A 20,919-nucleotide genomic window follows, 5' to 3' on the forward strand; every position below is an offset into this window, starting at 1 on the left:
CACTAAGATCCCATGCAGTGTAGCTCAGTCAGAGCAGCAAGTCTGGCATGGATGGAATTGCATAAGTTACTCACCATCCAAAAAGAAAAACAGTATGATACATTAGGGCACTGAAGAGAGCAATAGGCTGGAAATTGTCTATTACCTTGTAATGCAGGTATAACAGTGAAAATTCTAGTTCTAAATGACTGATGAAAAGGAATTGGGAAATTTAATGGTGGAAAGTCACTACTGGTAGCGCAGCGCACAAGGAAAAAAAATGGAATATACTTACCACAAAGAACTGGGATTTATTTATCATGGATTTATCATCATGGCTCTTTTCTTTCAGGATGAACTGCACAATCAGCTCATAAAGTGGAGCCCATTTGATTCCAACAACAGGCAGTCCTAAAACACAGGCTGCTTTTACTCTAAGGGCATGCATCTCAATTTATATTTTAATAAGCATTTTCCTATAGTGATTGCTACCAAATGGAACAGGTAAGGCCGGGCTTCCCAAACATTTAGCCAATGTAACCCCATTTTAGCACTTAAAAATTCACATGAGCCCAGAGGGCAACCATAATGTATATTAAAAGTGGTGCTGTCCCCCCTCTAACAAATCACTCTCCACTCTCATCCTCCCAACATGCCAACTGATTCTCTCTCTCAACCGCCACCCTCCCCGGAGGACCTCCTCGTCTTCTGCCCACCCAGCTGATCCACTTTTACATCACCCAGATCCTCTTGCCTTCCCAGACCGTCTGACCTCACACCCTCCAGTCCTTTTTTGCATCCTCCCAGCTGATCCTTTCATCTCCATCCAATTTTTTTTTATAACCCCCAATTGATCCTGTCATTCCCTCCCTCTTTATATCCCCCAATTCATCCTTCCTCATCCCCTCCCTCTCATCCCATTGTCCATCCCCATTTTCTCACCTCCTCCTCTCCAACCCTTCTCTCACATCCCACTCAACTGATCCCCCTCTTACATCACCCAGTTGATCTTTTGTCAGTCTCCCTTACCCTCTCAGCTAATCCCTTCAAGTTGAAATAACCCTTACATCTGATCTCTCCCTTCATACAGCCCCGCCTCCAAACATATCCATCACCAGGGTCAGCAGCAACATTTTCCTTTTCACCCTGGGGCCAAAGGTGGATGGACAATTGGTAGGAAGCGATGGCAGGCTTCCAACAGGGTCAGCATTTTTCTCTTGGGTAGGCTCCGTGGTTGGCAAGGAGAGAGAGAAGCAGTGAATTTACGCTGGCTGATGCACATTCAGCCCTGACCTTCCTTCATGGCTCGCCCCTCACCTGATGGTGAACTGCAAACAGCAGCATTAGTAATGAACATCAGCATGGGGCCTGTTGCCCTGCAGCAACTCCTATCCCTCCTCCTGCTAGACTTCCTGTTAACACAAACTCATGCAAGTGGCAGGGACCACCACAGAGCCCTGTAAGTGTGTGCTCACACTGAGTTCTACTACTAATGCTGGGGCTTAAAGAATACTGCTCTTTGGGGCACTTGTGACCCCAGCTGAAAGTTGACACACCCCATTTAGGTTGCAGACCGACAGTTTGGGAAAAAGCCCTGGTGTAATAAGCAGGCCACTATCAATGCTAGCTATTTAACTTCTTCTGGTTCCATTTTTTCAACTCATATGAATTCAAACATGTTTCATGTCCTACCAGGCAAACTCCTTTTTCACAGTACTGGAAAGATAAGTATTCTGCAGCTCTACCCCCAAAGAAAGTGCAATATAGCATCTACAAACTAGGTTTTCAATAAGCCTACATGAGCTGTGGACTTTATTTCTCTGGAATGAGTTGTAGTGATAAATCCATTACTTTGTTTTAGTGTTGTATTCTCTTTCTTGCATGAAGTCATAATTAACTTACTTTTTATATTCTGTCAATAGGTATCTTGTTTTGTTAAATCTGATATTATTCTCTGATGGAATTTAAGGGGTTCCACAGGCGTGCACGCCTGCAAGAGCTCTGAAATCCCAGTATTACAAAATGTAATAATTTACTTTTAATGTTTTATATATAGAAAGAGAACAATTGGCAAACTGCCCACAAAGTTGGCAAATACTTTAAATCTGCAGAATTTGTGCCTTATGTTTATTGAAAGAATAAAAAAAAAAACCCCCCAAAAAAAACAAAAAACTTTTCATGCAATGCATACACAAAATACAATAAAACCAAAACAAGTATACAGCAGCAGGATGTGGAGACAACTGTACATAAGTAACAATGCCACCCCCACCTTGCAATTTATGCAAGGATAACCTGAAGCAGATAGAAAATCATCAAATAACCATGCAGTCACTAACTATTCTCTGAAAACTTGCACTAATTTTCAAAGGAGATGAAAAAAAAACCCCAAAAACACCCTTTCCCTTTTCAAATTTCCTAAGAAATATTACCTGCACAATTTTACAACTCCTTTTTTACAGATACTTCTTCTGGGTAAAGTTCTGTGCACACTTTGGAAAATTGAAAATGTGTGCCTGCACATGTCTTTTCCCCACCTGCCCCCAGAATGCCTTTGTTCACCATGGGCAAAGCTACATGCCCAGCGTCCCTACGCTTGTAATTTTACCTGCACATAAGATGGGTAATTTTACCTACAGAAATGAAAAATTGGCTTTGTATTTCATTAATAAAAGAAAATATTGAAAAAAAATTTTTTTTTTTAATTGTCCATATACTAACCTGTCACCTTCTGTATTTTTTCAACAATAGGAAACATTATAGGAAGAGGCTGCAAGAATGTCAAGAAGAAGCAAGCTGGCAAATCCATGCTTAGCTCGTCACTCAGTGGTAAAAACACAGGGTTTCTGAAGAGAAAAGATGGTGTTAATATGCTAGCAATGCATTTATATACACATTAAGCCCAGACTCACTGCTTGGTCTGGAAGTTCAACTAAACTACTAAGACTTGTATTGGAGGGGGGGGACGACACCCCACAAAACTTCACAGCTACAACCGGCCTAGAATCAGAAGATTCGACACATTGAAATCACAAATTGCCTTTAATTTATAGGGAATTCTGAAATTAGTTTCATTGTAGGTGTAGTAATTCGTTTATTCCCATGTACTGCAGTCTTTCTCTCTCTGGAATCCCTCCGGATTTAGGTCCTGAATCTTCCTGCCATGTTTTCTCAGTTATTCTCTCCCATAGAAACTATTCAGCCTCGGGGTAACTGGACAGACTGGATCCCAGTCAAATATGCATTGGGCATAATCTTCAAAAAGGTTTCAGTATGCAAAACTAGAAATTACATGTATAGGCAAATCAAATAGTATTTTGTAAAAACCTGAAATGTGTGTACTAGCAGTGTCACAGGTAAATATAAACGAAAAAAATGGGGCAGTTTAGGAGCACTTCTGGGCAAGTTCAGTAGTTTTCACACAAGTTAGTATTTTGCAAGCGTTAGAAGCACACACATTACCAAAAACTTACATGCACATTTTTCCACCTACTAACTTAGGGGATCATTTTCTAAGCCTATCGCATGCGAAAAATCTCTTTTCGCGTGCGATAGCTCGCCGGAGGCGGAGTCGGGGAGGGGAGGAGTCAGGGCAGCGAGGAGGTGGATGCAGCGATGTCTTCGCCAGTGGCAATAAGGTAAGTTACGTTATCGTCGCCAGTAGCACACCCAATAGCACCACCTTTCACAGTGGCGCTATTGGGTGCGAAAGCCGGCAGCGATAACACTGCGGTGGTGTGATGGCTGCGGGCTTTCACAGGCCCAACCCCCCCCCCCCCCCCGTTTCCGCAGGATTCAGCATTCTGCGCTAGAATGGTGAATCCAAGCCTTAGTGACAGACATGACATTGCTAGCCTTATCTGCTTTTTTTTTTTTTGGATGAGAGGTCAGGTGAACTGGTGTAAGTGTCAGCAAACTAGCAATTAAAACATAAGAACATAAGAAGTTGCCATACTGGGTCAGACCAAGGGTCCATCAAGCCTAACATCCTGTTTCCAACAGTGGCCAATCCAGGCCATAAGAACCTGGCAAGTGCACAAACATTAATTAGATCCCATGCCACTGATGAGCAGTGGCTATTCCCTAATTCAACATAATTAACAGCAGTTTATGCACTTTTCCTCCAGGAACTTGTCCAAACCTTTTCTAAACCGCCTTAACCACATCCTCTGGCAACGTGCTCCAAAGCTTAATTATACACGCAAGTCTTTTCATAAGCAGAGTTCGCACACACTTTATAAGACTCCGGACTCTAAAAGTAACTTTTAAACAAACAGTCACGCAGGTACACATGTGCATATGTTTGCCGGCTTGTGCCCATGGATGCAGTGCACATGGTATAAAATAGGCTGAGCGCACACATGTGCATGCAATTTTAAGTGGGCATGCACATGTGTGCGCAAATCCCACTTCCACAGCATAAGTGGGGACATTTTAAAATGGGCGCATGTCCACGCCATTGCCAGTTTCACCAGTTCATTCCCAGGTCGCCCAAGCAAGGGATAGGGCTTCCCAACCCCACTAGTTTTATAGTCTCCTTTTCTCACCCAACCTCAAGTGCTTTATGTTACTTCCTGTCTGAAGTAAATGTAAAGATCCCTTGTGCTCCTAGCATTTATGGTCTCTAGCTCGGCGATATTAGTTTTGTCCATGTGTCATGTGCCACTGCCAGTGTGCGCATCAATGGAACGAGTCACAGAGAGAAAAGCAGCATCTAGATTAGTGGTTTCCAACCTTGTCCTGGGGACCCGGACCCCCAGCCTGTCCAGTTTTCAGGATATCCACAATGAATGTGCATGAGAGAAAATGTGCATGTTATGGAGGCAGTGCATGCAAATTTTCTCTCATGCATATCCTGAAAACCTGATGGGCTGGGGGGGGGTCCCCAGTACAGGGGTGGGAAACATTGATATAGAGTGTGAAGGCAGTAACATTCCTGGGTGGGGAAGGAGTGCGAATCCTGTCCCAGGGCCCAGGGAGTAGAAAGAGTGGAATTTTCTCAGATGTAGGAGAGGTTTTCAAGATGTGTCTCTAGAAGCAGTCTGGAGAATATCACTGTGAATTGAAGCAGAAAGAACACACCCACTTTGAATAGCCAAGTCAGAAAGTTGTGCCTGCAAGGTGCCAGTGAAATGAGTTTTACCTGCAGATTAATAGGAATGGGAGGAGTGAGGATCACTAGCATTGGGATTTTTTGGAGGACCATTTGAGAGCAACATTATGGGAAGTAAAACTAGGGGTGTATCATGTGATGGTAAAACCCCAGAGGAAAAAAAATAGACTTTCAGAGTCAGAATGCTTAGAGTTTTCCCTCCCCCCAAAGTAGAAAATACAGAAATCTGACAAATGACATAATGGTGTAGACCCCTGATTGACAGGCAGCCATTTTGAAAATCCAGAGCTGTGAGGCAGGAGCGACTGGAGATCTCTCTTGCCCTGGAAGACCCACAATGGGGTAAGAACTGGTTTGGAGTAGTAGGCAATAGCTCCTGGGCACTGGGGGGGGCGGGGCGGAGGGAAAGAGGGACAATTTCCATTCATTTTTCTAGGGTATTTTTGTTGTTGTTCTTAATTTTGTTTTGGATAAATGAAACGAGAAATGAAATTAAAAATAAAATGAAGATGCTTCAAACGCATACCCTTACTGACTTTGTCTATGTCCAAGTAAATGGAACTCCTTGGAACAAAATTTCAGTACAGACTATACTGACTTGATTCTAAAAGCTGGTCATCTGTTAATTTGTGCCTGTACCAGCTGGGTCTTCAGTATATCTTCCCCCCTATGGAGGCAAACCCAGGCATCCAAATACCATTGAGAACCAGAAGGGTTACATAAGCATTCTATTCAAGCCATTAAATAAGAGTCTTCACTCTTACCCATCACCTCCAGGTTGGAAATCCACCAGCAAAGGAGCGAGGGGAAGCTTGTGCAGTGTGTTTGTACCTCCAATAGTTACAAAAACCTTTATTCCAAACACTTGAGCATCTATGAGGGCAAGAGGAGAGAGAATAATGTGATCATACATTACTGTAAGTAAATTACTCTGAAATGGGAAGAACATAAGACCATGCCATACTGGGTCAGACCAAGGGTCCATCAAGCCCAGCATCCTGTTTCCAACAGTGGCCAATCCAGGCCACAAGAACCTGGCAAGTACCCAAAAACTAAGTCTATTCCATGTTACCATTGCTAGTAATAGCAGTGGCTAATTTCGAAGTCAACTTAATTAATAGCAGGTAATGGACTTCTCCCCCAAGAACTTATCCAATCCTTTTTTAAACATAGCTATACTAACTGCACTAACCACATCCTCTGGCAACAAATTCCAGAGTTTAATTGTGCGTTGAATAAAAAAGAACTTTCTCCGATTAGTTTTAAATGTGCCACGTGCTAACTTCATGGAGTGCCCCCTAGTCTATTATCCGAAAGCGTAAATAACCGATTCACATCTACCCGTTCTAGACCTCTCATGATTTTAAACACTTCTATCATATCCCCCCTCAGCCGTCTCTTCTCCAAGCTGAAAAGTCCTAACCTCTTTAGTCTTTCCTCATAGGGGAGCTGTTCCATTCCCCTTATTTTGGTAGCCCTTCTCTGTACCTTCTCCATCGCAATTATATCTTTTTTGAGATGCGGCGACCAGAATTGTACACAGTATTCAAGGTGCGGTCTCACCATGGAGTGATACAGAGGCAGTATGACATGTTCCGTTTTATTCACCGTTCCCTTTCTAATAATTCCCAACATTCTGTTTGCCTTTTTGACTGCCGCAGCACACTGAACCGATTTCAATGTGTTATCCACCTTGATGCCTAGATCTCTTTCAGGAAAAGAAGTCATAGGCTTTAGGTTTCTGTTTACCCCAAAGGATCTTTAGCCCTTTCTATTGGTGATTCAGGGAACCCACGAGTCAATGCTTCTTGATACATCAGATGAGTAGATTTCGTTACCCTATTTCTAGGGACCTTCGTTTTCAATTAGTATTTTATTTTTCACTAGAATTTATCAGTTTATTACAAGAGCAAAAGTTGTATTTACCCATAAAATTGAGTTGGTTTTTTTCACTGATTTTCTCATTCTGTCCTTATTGTAAACAAACAGATAAATGTGCAAAAAAAAAATACAAAAAAAGAACGTGAAAATGAAAGTCCTTATCTATTTCACAGAAGAATCTTTTGAGCCAAAGACTGTGGAAAGCAACTTTAGGGGTAAAAAAGTGTTTTCTTTAAACTTCTCCTCACGAGATAGAGCATTGCCTATACAGCAGTTTTGCAGAAAGTCACATCCTATTAAAGCAGTCTCTGAATTATTTTCCTCTATTATTTGCTCTCTTTAGAATGGTGCAAGATTATCCTGCGGGGCCCAAGTTATAGGTCAGTGTATCCTACCGTTTTGCACAGCTGTTGCGTATATAGCGGGAGTGATGTAGGGAGTGGGACTGCTTGCAGAAGTGCAAGATTCCTGGTGCTCCTAACACCATATAGTCACTTAATAATCAAAAACAAGCGCCATAAACACAGCATGGCAAGTTTCAAGTTGAACTGAACTCCATCCCACTCCCAAGTGAAAAAAAAAAAAAAAAAAAAGCTTCAAAACCACTCTTTTCAATCCTGAATGTTAAAAGACTGACTAGCCACCCCAGGCAAACTGCAACCTCTCCTGCAGAAATCAATGGAATTTCTTGGGCATAAATTATTCTTCAGTGGACAGTGTCACAGAGAGAGAACGTAACAGCAGATAAAGATGACAAGGCCCAGCCACATCTCCTGCTCTGCTTTACAATCCCTTCCTCTCACCCTCAGAGAATCTCTCTGCTTGTCCCAAGCTTCCTTGAAGTCTGAAACTGCTTTCTTCTCCATCAACTCCACACCTGTCCTGTGTGTCCACCACGCTTTCTGTAAAGAAATATTTCCTTAGGTTACTCCAGAGTCTACCCCCTTTCACCCTCATCCCAGATCCTTATTTCCATTGAAAGCGGTCCATAGTAACAGTTTCAATGGCAGGGGGGAAAAAAAAAAAAAAGTTCATCCAGTTTGCCCAGCAAGTTACTTATGGAAGTAATTGCTGCTCCATGCAGGTTATCCCCCAAGTAATATCAGTAATATTAAAAATCAGAACCAAGCGCTACCAAACCCATATCAAAATTACTATTAAACTTTTTACAGGGTGAGCAGCCTTCTTGATAATTCAGAAAATGCTGCCTGAATATGCTATGCTTTTTAAATTTTTTTTTTTTTTTAGATTTTTATATTCTGCTTTTTGGCACTTCACAGCAGATTACATTCAGGTACTGTAGGTATTTCCCTATCCTCACAGGGCTTATAATCTAAGTTTGTACCTGAGGCCATGGAGAGTAAAGTGACTTGCCCAAGGTCACAAGGAGCAACAGTGGGATCTGAATGCTGGTTTCACTGGTTCATAGTCTGCTGCTCTAACCACTAGCCTTCTCCTCCATAGAAGGAGTCCTGCACTTTTTACCTAATATCTGCGTATCAGTATCCCAGACCATAATCGTAAAGGCCCCGACTTCTTCCCCCTGCCGTTTAAGAGAAAAGTGATGGTGCAGTTGCAGCAAAATGATAAAAGCTAATTGGTTAAATTTAGTAATCCCCATGCCTTCTGTTTGGGGTAGTAGCTGCCACTCTATGCAGGTTACCCCCAAGCACCCTTTGCTTCATTTCATCCTCTGGCCTTTAGAGATCCACAGTATTTATCCTGTGCCTTTTTGAATTTGTTTACCGTTTTTGGCTTCACCACCTCTTCCTGAAGGGCATGCCAGGCATCCACTACCCTCTCCATGAAGAAACATTTCCTGACATTGGTTCTGAGTCGTCCCCCTTGGAGTTTCATTTTGGAACCCCTAGTTCTACTGCTTGCTTTACATTGGAAAAGGTTTGAGGATTGTGCATCATTAAAACCTTTCAGGTATCTGCATTATATCTCTCCTGCACCTCCTCTCTTCCAGAGTTTATTTATTTTATTTATTTATTTTTAATTTTTATATACCGATGTTCCTGTAAAGAATACATATCGCACCGGTTTACAAGGAACTGAACAGTCGCCTCCAGGGCGGAAATACATTAAAACAGTCGCCTCAAGGCAGAATACATTAACACAAGTATACAGGAAAACTATTAAAAGAGAACTTTCATAAACTCAATTAAATGTAACTGTGAACCATAAATCAGGAACCATAAATCAGGAACATATGTACAGAGGTAGGTATATCGTCTGTCGCTTCACCAGATTTTAGCTCTCAGGGAAAGCTTGAGTGAATAGCCAAGTCTTTAGTTCACACATTCAGATCCTTCAGCCTCTCCTCATAAGTCTTCAGATACAGACCCCACACCATTTTGGTCACCTTTCTCTGGACCACCTCCATCCTGTCTCTTCCTTTGAGATATGGTTTTTGGGCCTGAACACTGCCTGTGTGCTTATTCCTTGCAGGTATTTAAATTTCTCCACCATATGTCCCCCTTTTCCACAAATGTATACGTTTAGATCTTTAAGTCTGTACCCATATGCTTTATTATGAAGATAATTGACCATTTTAGTAGTTGCCAGGAGAGACTATTCTATCTATATATATCTATCTATATCTTTTGAAGGTGCAGTCTCCAGAACTGTACATAGTATTTCAAATGAAATTGGACTCAGAGGGAACATCCCCTCCTTTTTCCTGCTGGCTATTCCTTCTCCTATCCATCCAAGCACCCTTTTTTTTTGCAATTTAAATTTTATTAATTAAAAAAAAAAATACAGAATCTAACAGAAAAACTGTTTTCTGAGACAATATACATGAAAACAGCAGCATATGTACCACTACCCCAGACCCATAACCCCTCCCAACCTCAACCAAAACATAAAAGGAGTAAATCAAGATACACAAAATAAAGCATGTCTCAAAATCAGAGCTGTTTTTCACTGATCTATCTTTCTGTAACCAAGTTATATATGGTTGCCATATCTTTGTAAATTTGTTCTGATTGTTCAAACTAATAGCTGTCAATTTTTCTAAATACTAAATGCCTTCTTTTTAACCTGGGTAATAGTTGGGCAGTCCATTTGTTTCCAATGTGCCACTATCTCAATTAGTGCTGCTATCATAACTTGAGAAAATATTTGTTGAAATGTGTCAAGATCCGTAAGAGGAAACAAACAAGATCAAGGATCTTTAGTAACACATATTAACTCACTGAAAAAATGTATCATAATATCCCAGAATATAGATATTTTCCCACAACTCCAACAGATGTGAAACATAGTGCCCTCCTGTCTACAACCTCTCCAGCATCATGGGATAGATCCTTCAAAGTCTTGTTGGAGTTGAATACCAGTGGTGTAGTAATTTATATCCATTTTCAACTAATAGAGCTGAAATGGAGCTTCATCTCAAAATACTGAAGCAAGTATCCCAATCCGCCTTTTCTATAGGACCTCCTAAATCAGTTTCCTAAGCTCTAATGTGACTAGGCTTAGATTTCAAGGTCCTTAAAAGAAAATGATGCAGTTTGGATATCAGTTTAATGCTAGGCTGAGAAGAAAAGCACAGGCCTTCAAATCGGGGGGGGGGGGGGGGGGGAGAAAAATTTACTTGACTAGAATTAACATATTGAGATAATTGAATCAGACAGATTATACTTACCTCCAAAGAGAACATATTGCAAAGTTTATGAAAACTTAACATTTTATCTGCATCCCACACCTGTCCAATCAGTTGTAACCCCAATCTAATCCAGCACTGGAATGTATTAGATGTTAATTCAGGTGAAAAGGCTTTATCATCACAAATTGGCAATCCCATCGAAAAAATATGAGATCCTAAAAATATACCTTTCCATCTATCCCAAATTTGTGTGTGTCTCATATATGGAGAAAGTTAGGAAGGTAATGTTCTACAATGTATAGGGAGTCAAAATTGACCCAAAATAGGCACATTATTGGCTTGAGCCTGCTCAATGAAATCCCATTGTTTATGATTATTGGTTTTATGCCAATCAACTACTGTGTAGCAATATAATATATCTATCATGGATGAGGAGGATCACCTCTATTATGCCTGTCCCTGTCAGCTAAAGTTTTGTAATTTAAGGGGAAAAGATCCTCTCTCTACATAATTAATTGTACTCCCAGGTATTTAATAGATTTATCTGCCTACTTAAAATGGGAAAGTGTTTTGTAGACATATTGATAAAAATCCTTTAACCAAATGTCATTAAGTTCTGATTTGTCAATATTAACCTTAAAGCCAGAAACCCTGCCCATAGGACCTCAATTCCAATAAAAGGGCTTGTAAAGATTGTTCTGAACTACTCAGAATAGGATATCATCCGCAAAAAGATTTTATAAGATGTTTCTCCCACTAAAATTCTTTTGATATCAGGATTAACCCTAATTTTTGTAGAAAATGGTTCAATAACCAAGGCAAAAAGCAATGGTGATAAGGGACATCCCTACCGAGTGCCCTATTGCACCAAAAAGGATAATTTTAGGCAAGCTAGTTAGATCTCCGGAAAACTCTGTAACACAAATAGACAGCTATGGATCAGAACAGACTCCAATGATTGGTAAGCATGAATCAATATATTGCATAAAAGTACAAAGATTGTACAAAGGCAAAACACTATGACCATTTCTTCCCTCATTCCTGAGACTTCCTGGCACCAATGTGCACATAAAGAGTGAGGATGGCCCCAAGGAACATTTGGTGTCCCTGGGAACAAAGGCCATGATATTTCTAATACCATCCTAAGAGGATTCGACAACAAAAAAGGGTACCTACTGATTCTTTGGGACCTCTCCGCAGCCTTCGACACAGTGGACCACAAAATGCTTATTTCCAGTCTTGAATCCATTGGGCTCGCGGGCAAAACTCTAAGCTGGTTTACATCTTTCCTTAAAAATAGATATTTCAAAGTCTCCTACAACAATATATCATCGAACGCTATCCTCCTCGAAACAAGTGTGCCTCAAGGATCGGCACTATCACCCATTCTGTTCAACATTTACCTCATTCCTTTATGCCATCTCCTATCAAGACTTGACATAACGTACTACATGTACGCTGATGACAAATCCTCATTCCAATTTTTTCCTCCATAGAAGATGCAATGTCAAGAGCAGCCTCACACCTTGCTGCAATCAGAAACATGCTAATCAATCTTAAATTATGTTTAGATATGAGCAAAACTGAATGTATCCTAATCACCAGAAAAAACTCTGGACCAAAAACTACACCACCCTTCCAATTTGACAATACCCACATCCAACTTAAAGACAACGTAAGAGACCTGGGCATTTGGTTAGACAATGATCTAAACTATAAAAAACACATCTCTACAAGAACAAAAGAAGGTTTTCGTAAACTACAAGTAATCAAACACCTAAAAGCACTGCTTCACCCCCATGATTTTAAAACCGTCCTACAAGCCCTCATCTTCTCCAGTTTGGACTTTTGCAACTCTCTTCTGATTGGCTTACCTAAGACGTCCTTAAGACCTTTGCAGCTACTTCAGAATGCTGCTGCCAGAGTCCTAACTGGTAAAAGAAAATCTGAACACATTACACCTGTTCTCAATCATTTACAGTGGCTACCAATAGAGAAAAGAATCGAATTCAAAGTTCTCACAATTCTTCATAAAGCAATTTATAAAGCAGACTACACTGCCCTAGATGACATCATACATATCCATAGTTCCCTACGCACGACAAGAACAACTAGTAAACTTCAACTAGTGATTCCATCACTTCCACATGCCAAACTGTCTTCCACCAGAAACAGAGCCATCTCCATCATTGGCCCAAAGTTATGGAATTCGTTACCTCATTACCTAACCGCTCAAGAAAACATAAAATCTTTTTTAAAAGACCTAAAAGCCTGGCTACTCAGCCAAACTCTTAATCACAGCACGCACAATGATCTTAAAAAATAATCCCATAGTCTTCTGATATTCAGTCTCCCTCCTATGACGAACTCTCCTTCTTTCAAGCTACAGATGTCCCCTTTATGATTTGAACTCAGACATTTCAGTGTTCCTATCCTATTGTATATCTTGTTTTGTTTATACTACTATTATATACCAGTTACCACAGTTTATTGTTAAAATTAAATTTTAAATGTAACAGGTTGTTATAAATGTAAACCGGAGTGAAGGCAACTCTGCTATACCTCGGTATATAAAAAAGGCTAAATAAATAAATAAATATTTGGTATTTATCATCACCTGGGAAGATCAAATGATAAACACTGGTACCCATACCAATGAGCTAATAAGTTTTGCTTAATGATTGAAGCCTAAAGACATATCAAATGAGAAAAAAAGAAAAATGAAGTATAAATTTCCATCTTAATGTAAGTAAGAACTTATGCTAACAAAACAGAGTCCAAGATTCACACTGGATCATCCCAAAAGAACAGCTGATAGGAAATTCAGATTGCGGACAACTTGGATGTCCATTAGTTGCTCTTTGCCATATCGGGTATTCCTTGAGGTGATCGATTGTAGGTTCAGGAGGATCTTCCAATAGATTTACTGTTTTCCTGCAAAACACAAAATCTTCATAACCTCTGCAGGAGTTTGGTAAGAGATGGTGAAGACTAACCCAAAAGGAAAGAGCCATCTATATTTGATGTGTTCTTTATGAAAATTTTCCTTGATCACGTGTAAAAGTCTCTTTTTTGCAAAGTGACTGGTGTTAAATCAGAACTGCCACCTTATGACCATGCCAGATCACTTGGCCCTCGTTTTTAAAGCTTGAAGGATTTTCTCCTTTGATAGCTCTGAAAGCAAGCAATTATATCTTCAGATAAATTATCTTTTTTGCACCCAGAGCGCGATGGGGGCCCCCTCGACTTTTATATCACTAGGCTCCTCTTCATTATCTGCTGAGAGGAGGAATTTGCTCAATAACTGTACCACTGCCATGGCATCCGCAAAATCCTCATGTTCAGAGATCCCCCTGAAACATAAATTACATCTTCTGGACCTATTCTCTAGGTCAGGGATGGGGATCTCCAGTTCGAGAGCTGCAAACAGGCCAGGTTTTCAGGATATCCACAATGAATATGCATGAGAAAGATCTGCAGGCACTGCCTCCATTGGATGCAAATCTTTCTCATGTGTGCTCATTGTGGATATCCTGAAAACCTGGCCTGCTGGCGGCCCTCGAGGACTAGAGTTCACCATCCCTGCTCTAGGTCTTCTCATTTTTCTTGGATAACAGAGTAGAAAGAATCATAAACAGACAGCTTTTTATGAAATTTGGTGGTCTGTTCTGCTTGTTCCTCTACCTGAATTTCAAGCTCATCTACCCTTTTCCCTATGTCTCCTATATCGTGTTTTAATTCTGCTTTGGTGTCAAGAATTTCAATTTTGACTCCTTGTATTGTTGTGTTTAACTCCGTAAACCAGGAGGTAAAATCAGCTCGTGATTATCCTGGCGCTTGAGAGGGGCAGAAGCTGTTGGATATCTGCTTAGTTGACTTGTCTGTCTGCTCAAGCTCATGCTTGGCGGCCATCTTGTCACCCTCGTCATCCTCCGGCACCAGCACTTTGTAATATTATTGCCTCAGCTCTACAGATTGCTTTTTCGCTGCCATTGGGATCTGTACAGGCACAATTCAAAAGCTTGAATTGAGGCTTAAATCTCTACAAAAGGTCCAGAAATGACAAAAACAACAAGGGGTGAGGGGGAGCAATATGATCAAGCTCCCATCTATGTCAGTGACGTCACTTCCTCCTCCCACCCAAGCACCCTTCTGGCTTTTGCCATTGCCTTAAGATCATAAGATATGATCACCTCCAGATCCCACAGCTGTTGTATGATAAGGAAAATTCTTTGATTTCTTATGTTTTTAATACTGATATGAGAGTGAGAAATTCAGTTTGGATAAAAAAAGGCTGATGACTAATTTGTATAAGATTCATTACAGGCTAGGAGCTGCTGATTTTAACAAATGCAAGAGCTGATCTCAGCAAGAAGACAGCCAGCCATCTCTTGTCAATTATTACAGACACAACTATATATAGTCACTAGATACCCTGAAAGTCCATATGGGACATTGTACATAAAGTCATTTTTTTTGGCAGTTAAACATATGATCCAACCAATAAGCGACAAGTGCTCTCAACTGAATTCTCAAATAAATCTCAGAAACATTAAAAAAGGGCACTGCTGAGGCTGAAGCAGACAAACAAGAAAAAAGAAAATCTCTGCATTTCAGTGCTGTTTTTGGAGCAGAAATCTCCCCACTGATTAAAAACATTTCTAGTCTGGCCAGCTAATTAAAATCTCAAGCAGTATCATGCAGAATTAGAAATATAGAAATCTAAAATTATATTTCACTTTATTATTAGTCTTAATGGTCCCAAAATATTAGAGCTTTTTAGATATGAAATATTTATTGAACTAAAAATTGATCATGTCATGTGTTCCATATATTGATAATATTTTGTGGTGAAGGTTGCCCTCTAGTATCCAAAGAAAATATAGCAAAGAAATGCAAACCATAAAAAAATATTTTACATCTTGATAACACTTTTAAATTTATTACAAATCAAAACTTTGACACTGTTTTATGCAGAACTTCACTCCATGTACCAGTGGTTGCCAAATCCATTCCTCAATAGTCACAAGCATGCCTGATTTTTCAGGATAACCATAACAAATATGCATGAGATAGATTTGTTGGGAACATCAAGTCCCAACAGTATAAAAGGGAGGGAATGTTCTTACATACTATATGTTAATATGTTTGATCCAATGCACAGTTAAGTAAAATGAGATAATGTTAAAATGTTTTCCCTCTCTCTACTTAACACTGTTTTTGATTGGACAAGGGGGTTGAGCTGATGTCATAAGACACATCTTGTTTCTTTGACTCTCCCTGTTTTTGCTTTCATTTTCATCTTATCTGTCCAGCATCTGAGCTGTATCTTCTAAAGAGACAATGCTTTCTCATTTTGCATAGATGTTTTGTTTGTCAAATAAATAGATATTTTTTAAATGTATTGAGTGGTATGTGTATAGTTTCTGCTAGACTACTTACTTTGAACCACAGCCTCCAACTTTGGGTTATGGGCCGAGACACCCAGTGAGAAGCCTTTTTTGGACTGTAACAGATCTTAAATACAGAGAATGTTTTAACCAGGTCAAAGCTCCGTAAGAATAAAATATTTTGCAACATGGCTCGAGCTAAAATGGAAGACCTTGTAATGCTAGAAGATGGAAAATCATATCCTGCATAGTCAACGAAGATGCAAGCCCTCTTCAACAAAATGGGTATTATGGATGTTCAGCAGTGGGAAAGGCTTGAAACCAAACTTAAAGCAGAAATCATCCTGCAAATAAGTGATGACATCTCAAAGCTATTTGCAGATCTGCCTACAGGGAAAGATGTGACAAACATTTAAGGAGACATTTGCACAGTTCTATGGTTTCTATGTCTACAATTTTCTAAACACTGTTAAACACAAAGCTAAAAGAAGGGGGGAACCTGACTATACATGTATCAGAATTTATATTAGTATAAAAAACTCAATATCTTTAAATCAGAAACAAGAGATGTGATATGTTATCTGTGTAAGAAGAAAGGGCACATGAAATGGCATTGCAAGCTAAATAAAGAAATGTTAGAATTCCTTCTACCAGCAGAAAACCCAAACTCTTTAAAGAAGAGAAGGGGGAAGAATATTCCAAACTGCTGTAAGGCAGGAACACAGATCAAAAACGAAAAAGGTTAGTAATGATGTTAGCAAATGTTTGTTGAAAATATCAAAAAACCCAAATTCAGATAGCAAGCACAGATACTATCTGGATTCAGGTGCTTCATACCAATGTGTGTGCAATTAAAGTGCATTCCCTTGTTTAGACAAATCCTACACAGCAGAGATTTGCCTAGCAGATAGCAGGTTTGTTAGAGTCATTAGAAAGGGAAAAAATCCAACTAATATGCTTGACTGATGAAGGAAAGTTAGAACTGTTGAGTTTATGGATACATACTGGATAGGAACTATCTAAGTATTTGGTATATGATGCAAAGAGGATGTGAGATCCATCTCAAGAATAATAAGGGGCAGATTTTAAATACTTGCGCGAGTGCGTACTTTTGTTCGCGCAGCAGGCGCGAACAAAAGTACACTGGATTTTATAAGATACGCGCGTAGCCGCGCGTATCTTATAAAATCCGGGGTCAGCGCGCACAAGGGGGTGCACATTTGTGCAACCTGCGCGCGCCGAGCCCAGCGTGCGCTGCCTGTTCCCTCCGAGGCCGCTCCGATTTCGGAGCGGCCTCGGAGGGAACTTTCCTTTGCCCTCCCCCACCTTCCCCTCCCTAATCCACCCCCCCGGCCCTATCTAAACCCCCCCCCCTTACCTTTGCGCGCGTCGGCCGGCTGCCCCGCTCCGTTGTCCGGTCCCGGGGGCTGTTCCGGAGGCTGCGGCCACGCCCCCGGAATGCCCCCAGGCCGAAACCACGCCCACGTTGCCGCCCCCGAAACACCACGCCCTGCCCCCTAAATGCTGCGTCATCCCGCCACGCCCCCGCCACACCCCCCGACAGGAAGCCCCGGGACTTACGCGCGTCCCGGCGGCCTATGCAAAATAGGCGCACCGGCGCGCAGGGGTTTTAAAATCCGCCCCTAAATGTATAGTGGAGAGAGATGGTGATATTTTACTAAAGCAGAAAAGACCAGTGTAAACTTGCTTGCAGCCTACAGTCAGATACAATGCAATTAAGGCTTGTTTACATGGAAACAGGGTGATCAATTTATGGCATAGAATCTGTGGACATGTAAATTGTGAATACCTACACAAAATCAGGAAAGAGGATCTTGCAGATGGGTTTGACCTTTGCAACTGCAAATATAAAAGAGTATGCCCTGTGAATGCTGTATAAGAGCAAAAGCAAAATGAAGCTAATTTCTTATGCTGTAAACAAAAGATAGCAAACAAACATTAGATCTGGTTTGTACAGATGTTTGCAGCCCCCTAGCACAGGGATGGCCAGCTCCAGTCCTCAGGAGCCTCAGATAGGTCTGGTTTTCAGGATATTCACAATAAATATGCATGAGATAGATCTGCATACAATGGAGACAGTTCATGCAAATCTCTCTCATGTATATTGAGATAGTGAATATCTTGAAAACCTGGCATGTTTGTGGCTCTCGAGGACCGAGTTGGCCAACCCTGCCCTAGCAGTAATAACAAAGGGTGTCAAAAGAAAATTATTATTTACCTGCTAATTTTCGTTCCTGTAGTACCATGGATCAGTCCAGACAGTGGGTTATGTCCCCAATCCAGCAGATGGAGTCAGCACAAGCTTTGAGGGGGCGTATCCATATATACTACTACCCCCTCTGCAGGAGTTCAGTATCGAGTATATCAAAGCCCGAGTAGAAACCCCCGAAGGATCAAGTTTGTGGAAACAGATAATGAAAACAATTGTAACCGCAACAAGTAACTGCAAACATCCTACCAACTTGTAGGGAGCTGTGAAAAACAGCGAAAAGAAACAACTGTGAAGACACAGAACACTGCGAGCAAGAAGCAGCGCAGAGCTGAGCAGGATCAAGAACCCAAACGCGGTGGGCGTCTGGACTGATCCATGGTACTACAGGAATGAAAATTAGCAGGTAAATAATCATTTTCTTTTCCCTGTACGTACCTGGATCAGTCCAGACAGTGGGATGTACCCAAGCTTCCCTAAATCGGGTGGGGTCCTGCGAGGCCTGCTCGGAGAACCTGCTCGCCAAAGTGTCCAGAGACCGAAGAGGCGAGGTGCAGACGATAGTGCCTCGAGAACGTGTGTAACAATTTCCAGGTGGCTGCCCTACAAATTTCCTGCGAGGATACCGAGCGAACCTCCGCCCAGGAAGCCGCCTGAGAACGTGTAGAATGCGCTACGATTCCGGGTGGGGGAGTCCGACCCGCCCCAATGTAAGAAGCAGCAATGCCGGCCTTCAGCCATCTGGCAATGGTAGTCTTCGAGGCCTGAGACCCCTTCTTAGGACCGGCCCAGAGTACAAAGAGATGGTCAGAGGTTCGGAACTCATTTGTAGCCTCCAGATAGAGGCGCAGAGTGCGCTTGACATTCAAGAGACGGAGAGACTTCGGCTCTGAGGAAGAGAAGGACGGCAACTCCACCGTCTGGTTCACATGGAATGCAGAATCCACCTTCGGAAGGAAGGAGGGAACGGTGCGAAGCGAAACTCCAGAGTCGGAGAAACGGAGATAGGGCTCTCTACACAACAGAGCCTGCATCTCCAAGATGCGTCGAGCGGAACAGATGGTCACAAGAAATACAGTCTTGAGAGTGAGATCCTTTATCGTTGCGCTGCGCAGCGGCTCGAACGGTGGTCCCGACAGGGAGCAAAGCACAAGGTTAAGACTCCAGGAGGGACAAGGGTCCCGTAACGGAGGACGCATATGCTTGACACCCTTGAGAAAGAGAGCAATGTCAGGATGCTGTAGAAGAGAGCCCCCATCGCTCAACAGCGAACCAAGGGCGGCCACCTGAACCCGTAGTGAATTATAGGTGAGCCCTTTTTCCACCCCTGCCTGTAGAAACTGAAGGATCTGAGGTACAGAAGCCTTAGCGGGTCTCGTGGCCTGGCTGGTACACCACAGCTCGAACACCTTCCAGACTCGAACATAGGCCGATGTCTTTCGTGCCCGCAATAGAGTGGATACTACCGCCTCCAGGTAGCCCCGACGCCGGAGGCGGCGCCTCTCAAAAGCCAGGCTGCAAGACAGAAGAATTCTGCCTGCTCGAAAAATACCGGGCCCTGATGTAGGAGCTGGGGGAGGTGCCCCAGCCTGATTGGCCTGTCGATCACCAGCTGTAGCAGGTCCGCAAACCAGGGTCGCCTGGGCCATTCTGGGGTGACGAAAACCACGGTCCCCTGATGGCTTTCTATTCTGCGGAGCATCCTGCCCACCAGGGGCCATGGTGGAAAAGAAAGATATGGTGGCCACGGGAGGACCAGGGCATCCACTCCCTCCGCGCTCTCTCCGGCGACTGAAGAAGCGTGGAGCCTTGGCGATGAGAGCGGACGCCATCAGATCCAAGTGGGGGGCCCCCCACCGATGGACGAGAAGTGCATTGCTTTGTTGGAGAGAGACCACTCTCCGGGTCCAGCAGTTGACGACTGAGGAAGTCCGTCTGGACGTTGTCCACACCAGCGACGTGCGAGGCCGCTAGCCGGACGAGATGACGCTCCGCCCATTGCATCAGCAGCGCCGCCTCGAGCGCGACCTGCGGGCTGCACGTGCCTCCTTGTCGGTTGATGTAGACCACGGTGGTAGCGTTGTCCGATAGGATTCTGACTTCTCGGTTCCGAAGAAGCGGGAGGAAATGTCGCAGAGCTAGCCGGACCGCTCTGGTTTCCAGACGGTTGATTGACCACTTCGCCTCCACCGTGGACCACGTCCCCTGCGTGGCGCTTCGATCGCAGACTGCACCCCAGCCTGCTAGACTGGCATAGGTGGTCACCACCACCCAATTTGGCAGATCGAGGGACATGCCACGGGCCAGGTTCGGTGGATCCAACCACCAGCCCAGACTGTCCCTGGCATTCTGTGGGAGCGGGAGAATCATCTGATAGTCCTGCAATACTGGTTTCCAACGGGAGAAGAGCGCCCACTGTAAGGTCCTGAGGTGCGCGAAAGCCCAAGGTACAAGGTCGATGGTGGACCCCATCACTCCCAGGAGTTGCAGGTAGTCCCAGGAGGTGGGCTCTGGTAACGCAGAGAACCGTCGTGTGTGATCCCGCAAGGATTGAGCTTTGTCCTGGCGCAGAAAAACTTTGCCCAGTAGGGTGTCGAAAGTTGCCCCCCAAAAAAAAACCCAAGCGTTGCGAGGGCATGAGGGAGCTCTTGGAGAAGTTCACTACCCATCCCAGGGAATGTAGAAACCGTACTACTCGAGTCACCGCTGAGCG

At 42.7% G+C, this 20,919-nt stretch overlaps 1 protein-coding gene across 1 annotated transcript in view; it reads right to left on the reverse strand.

Moving 5' to 3' along the window:
- LOC115084539 (mediator of RNA polymerase II transcription subunit 1-like) overlaps window positions 1–20,919 on the reverse strand; it is a 200,022-nt gene that overhangs the window by 42,226 nt on the left and 136,877 nt on the right. The window contains exons 11-14 of the mRNA XM_029589527.1: window positions 7,777–7,875; window positions 5,857–5,965; window positions 2,701–2,825; window positions 275–390 (exon numbers count right to left, since the gene is read on the reverse strand). Coding sequence (XP_029445387.1) covers window positions 275–390; window positions 2,701–2,825; window positions 5,857–5,965; window positions 7,777–7,875 — 449 coding nt within the window. The remainder of the gene's footprint in view (window positions 1–274; window positions 391–2,700; window positions 2,826–5,856; window positions 5,966–7,776; window positions 7,876–20,919) is intronic.

The sequence above is a fragment of the Rhinatrema bivittatum genome, chromosome 2, assembly GCF_901001135.1.
Source record: "Rhinatrema bivittatum chromosome 2, aRhiBiv1.1, whole genome shotgun sequence".
Lineage (NCBI taxonomy): Eukaryota > Metazoa > Chordata > Amphibia > Gymnophiona > Rhinatrematidae > Rhinatrema > Rhinatrema bivittatum.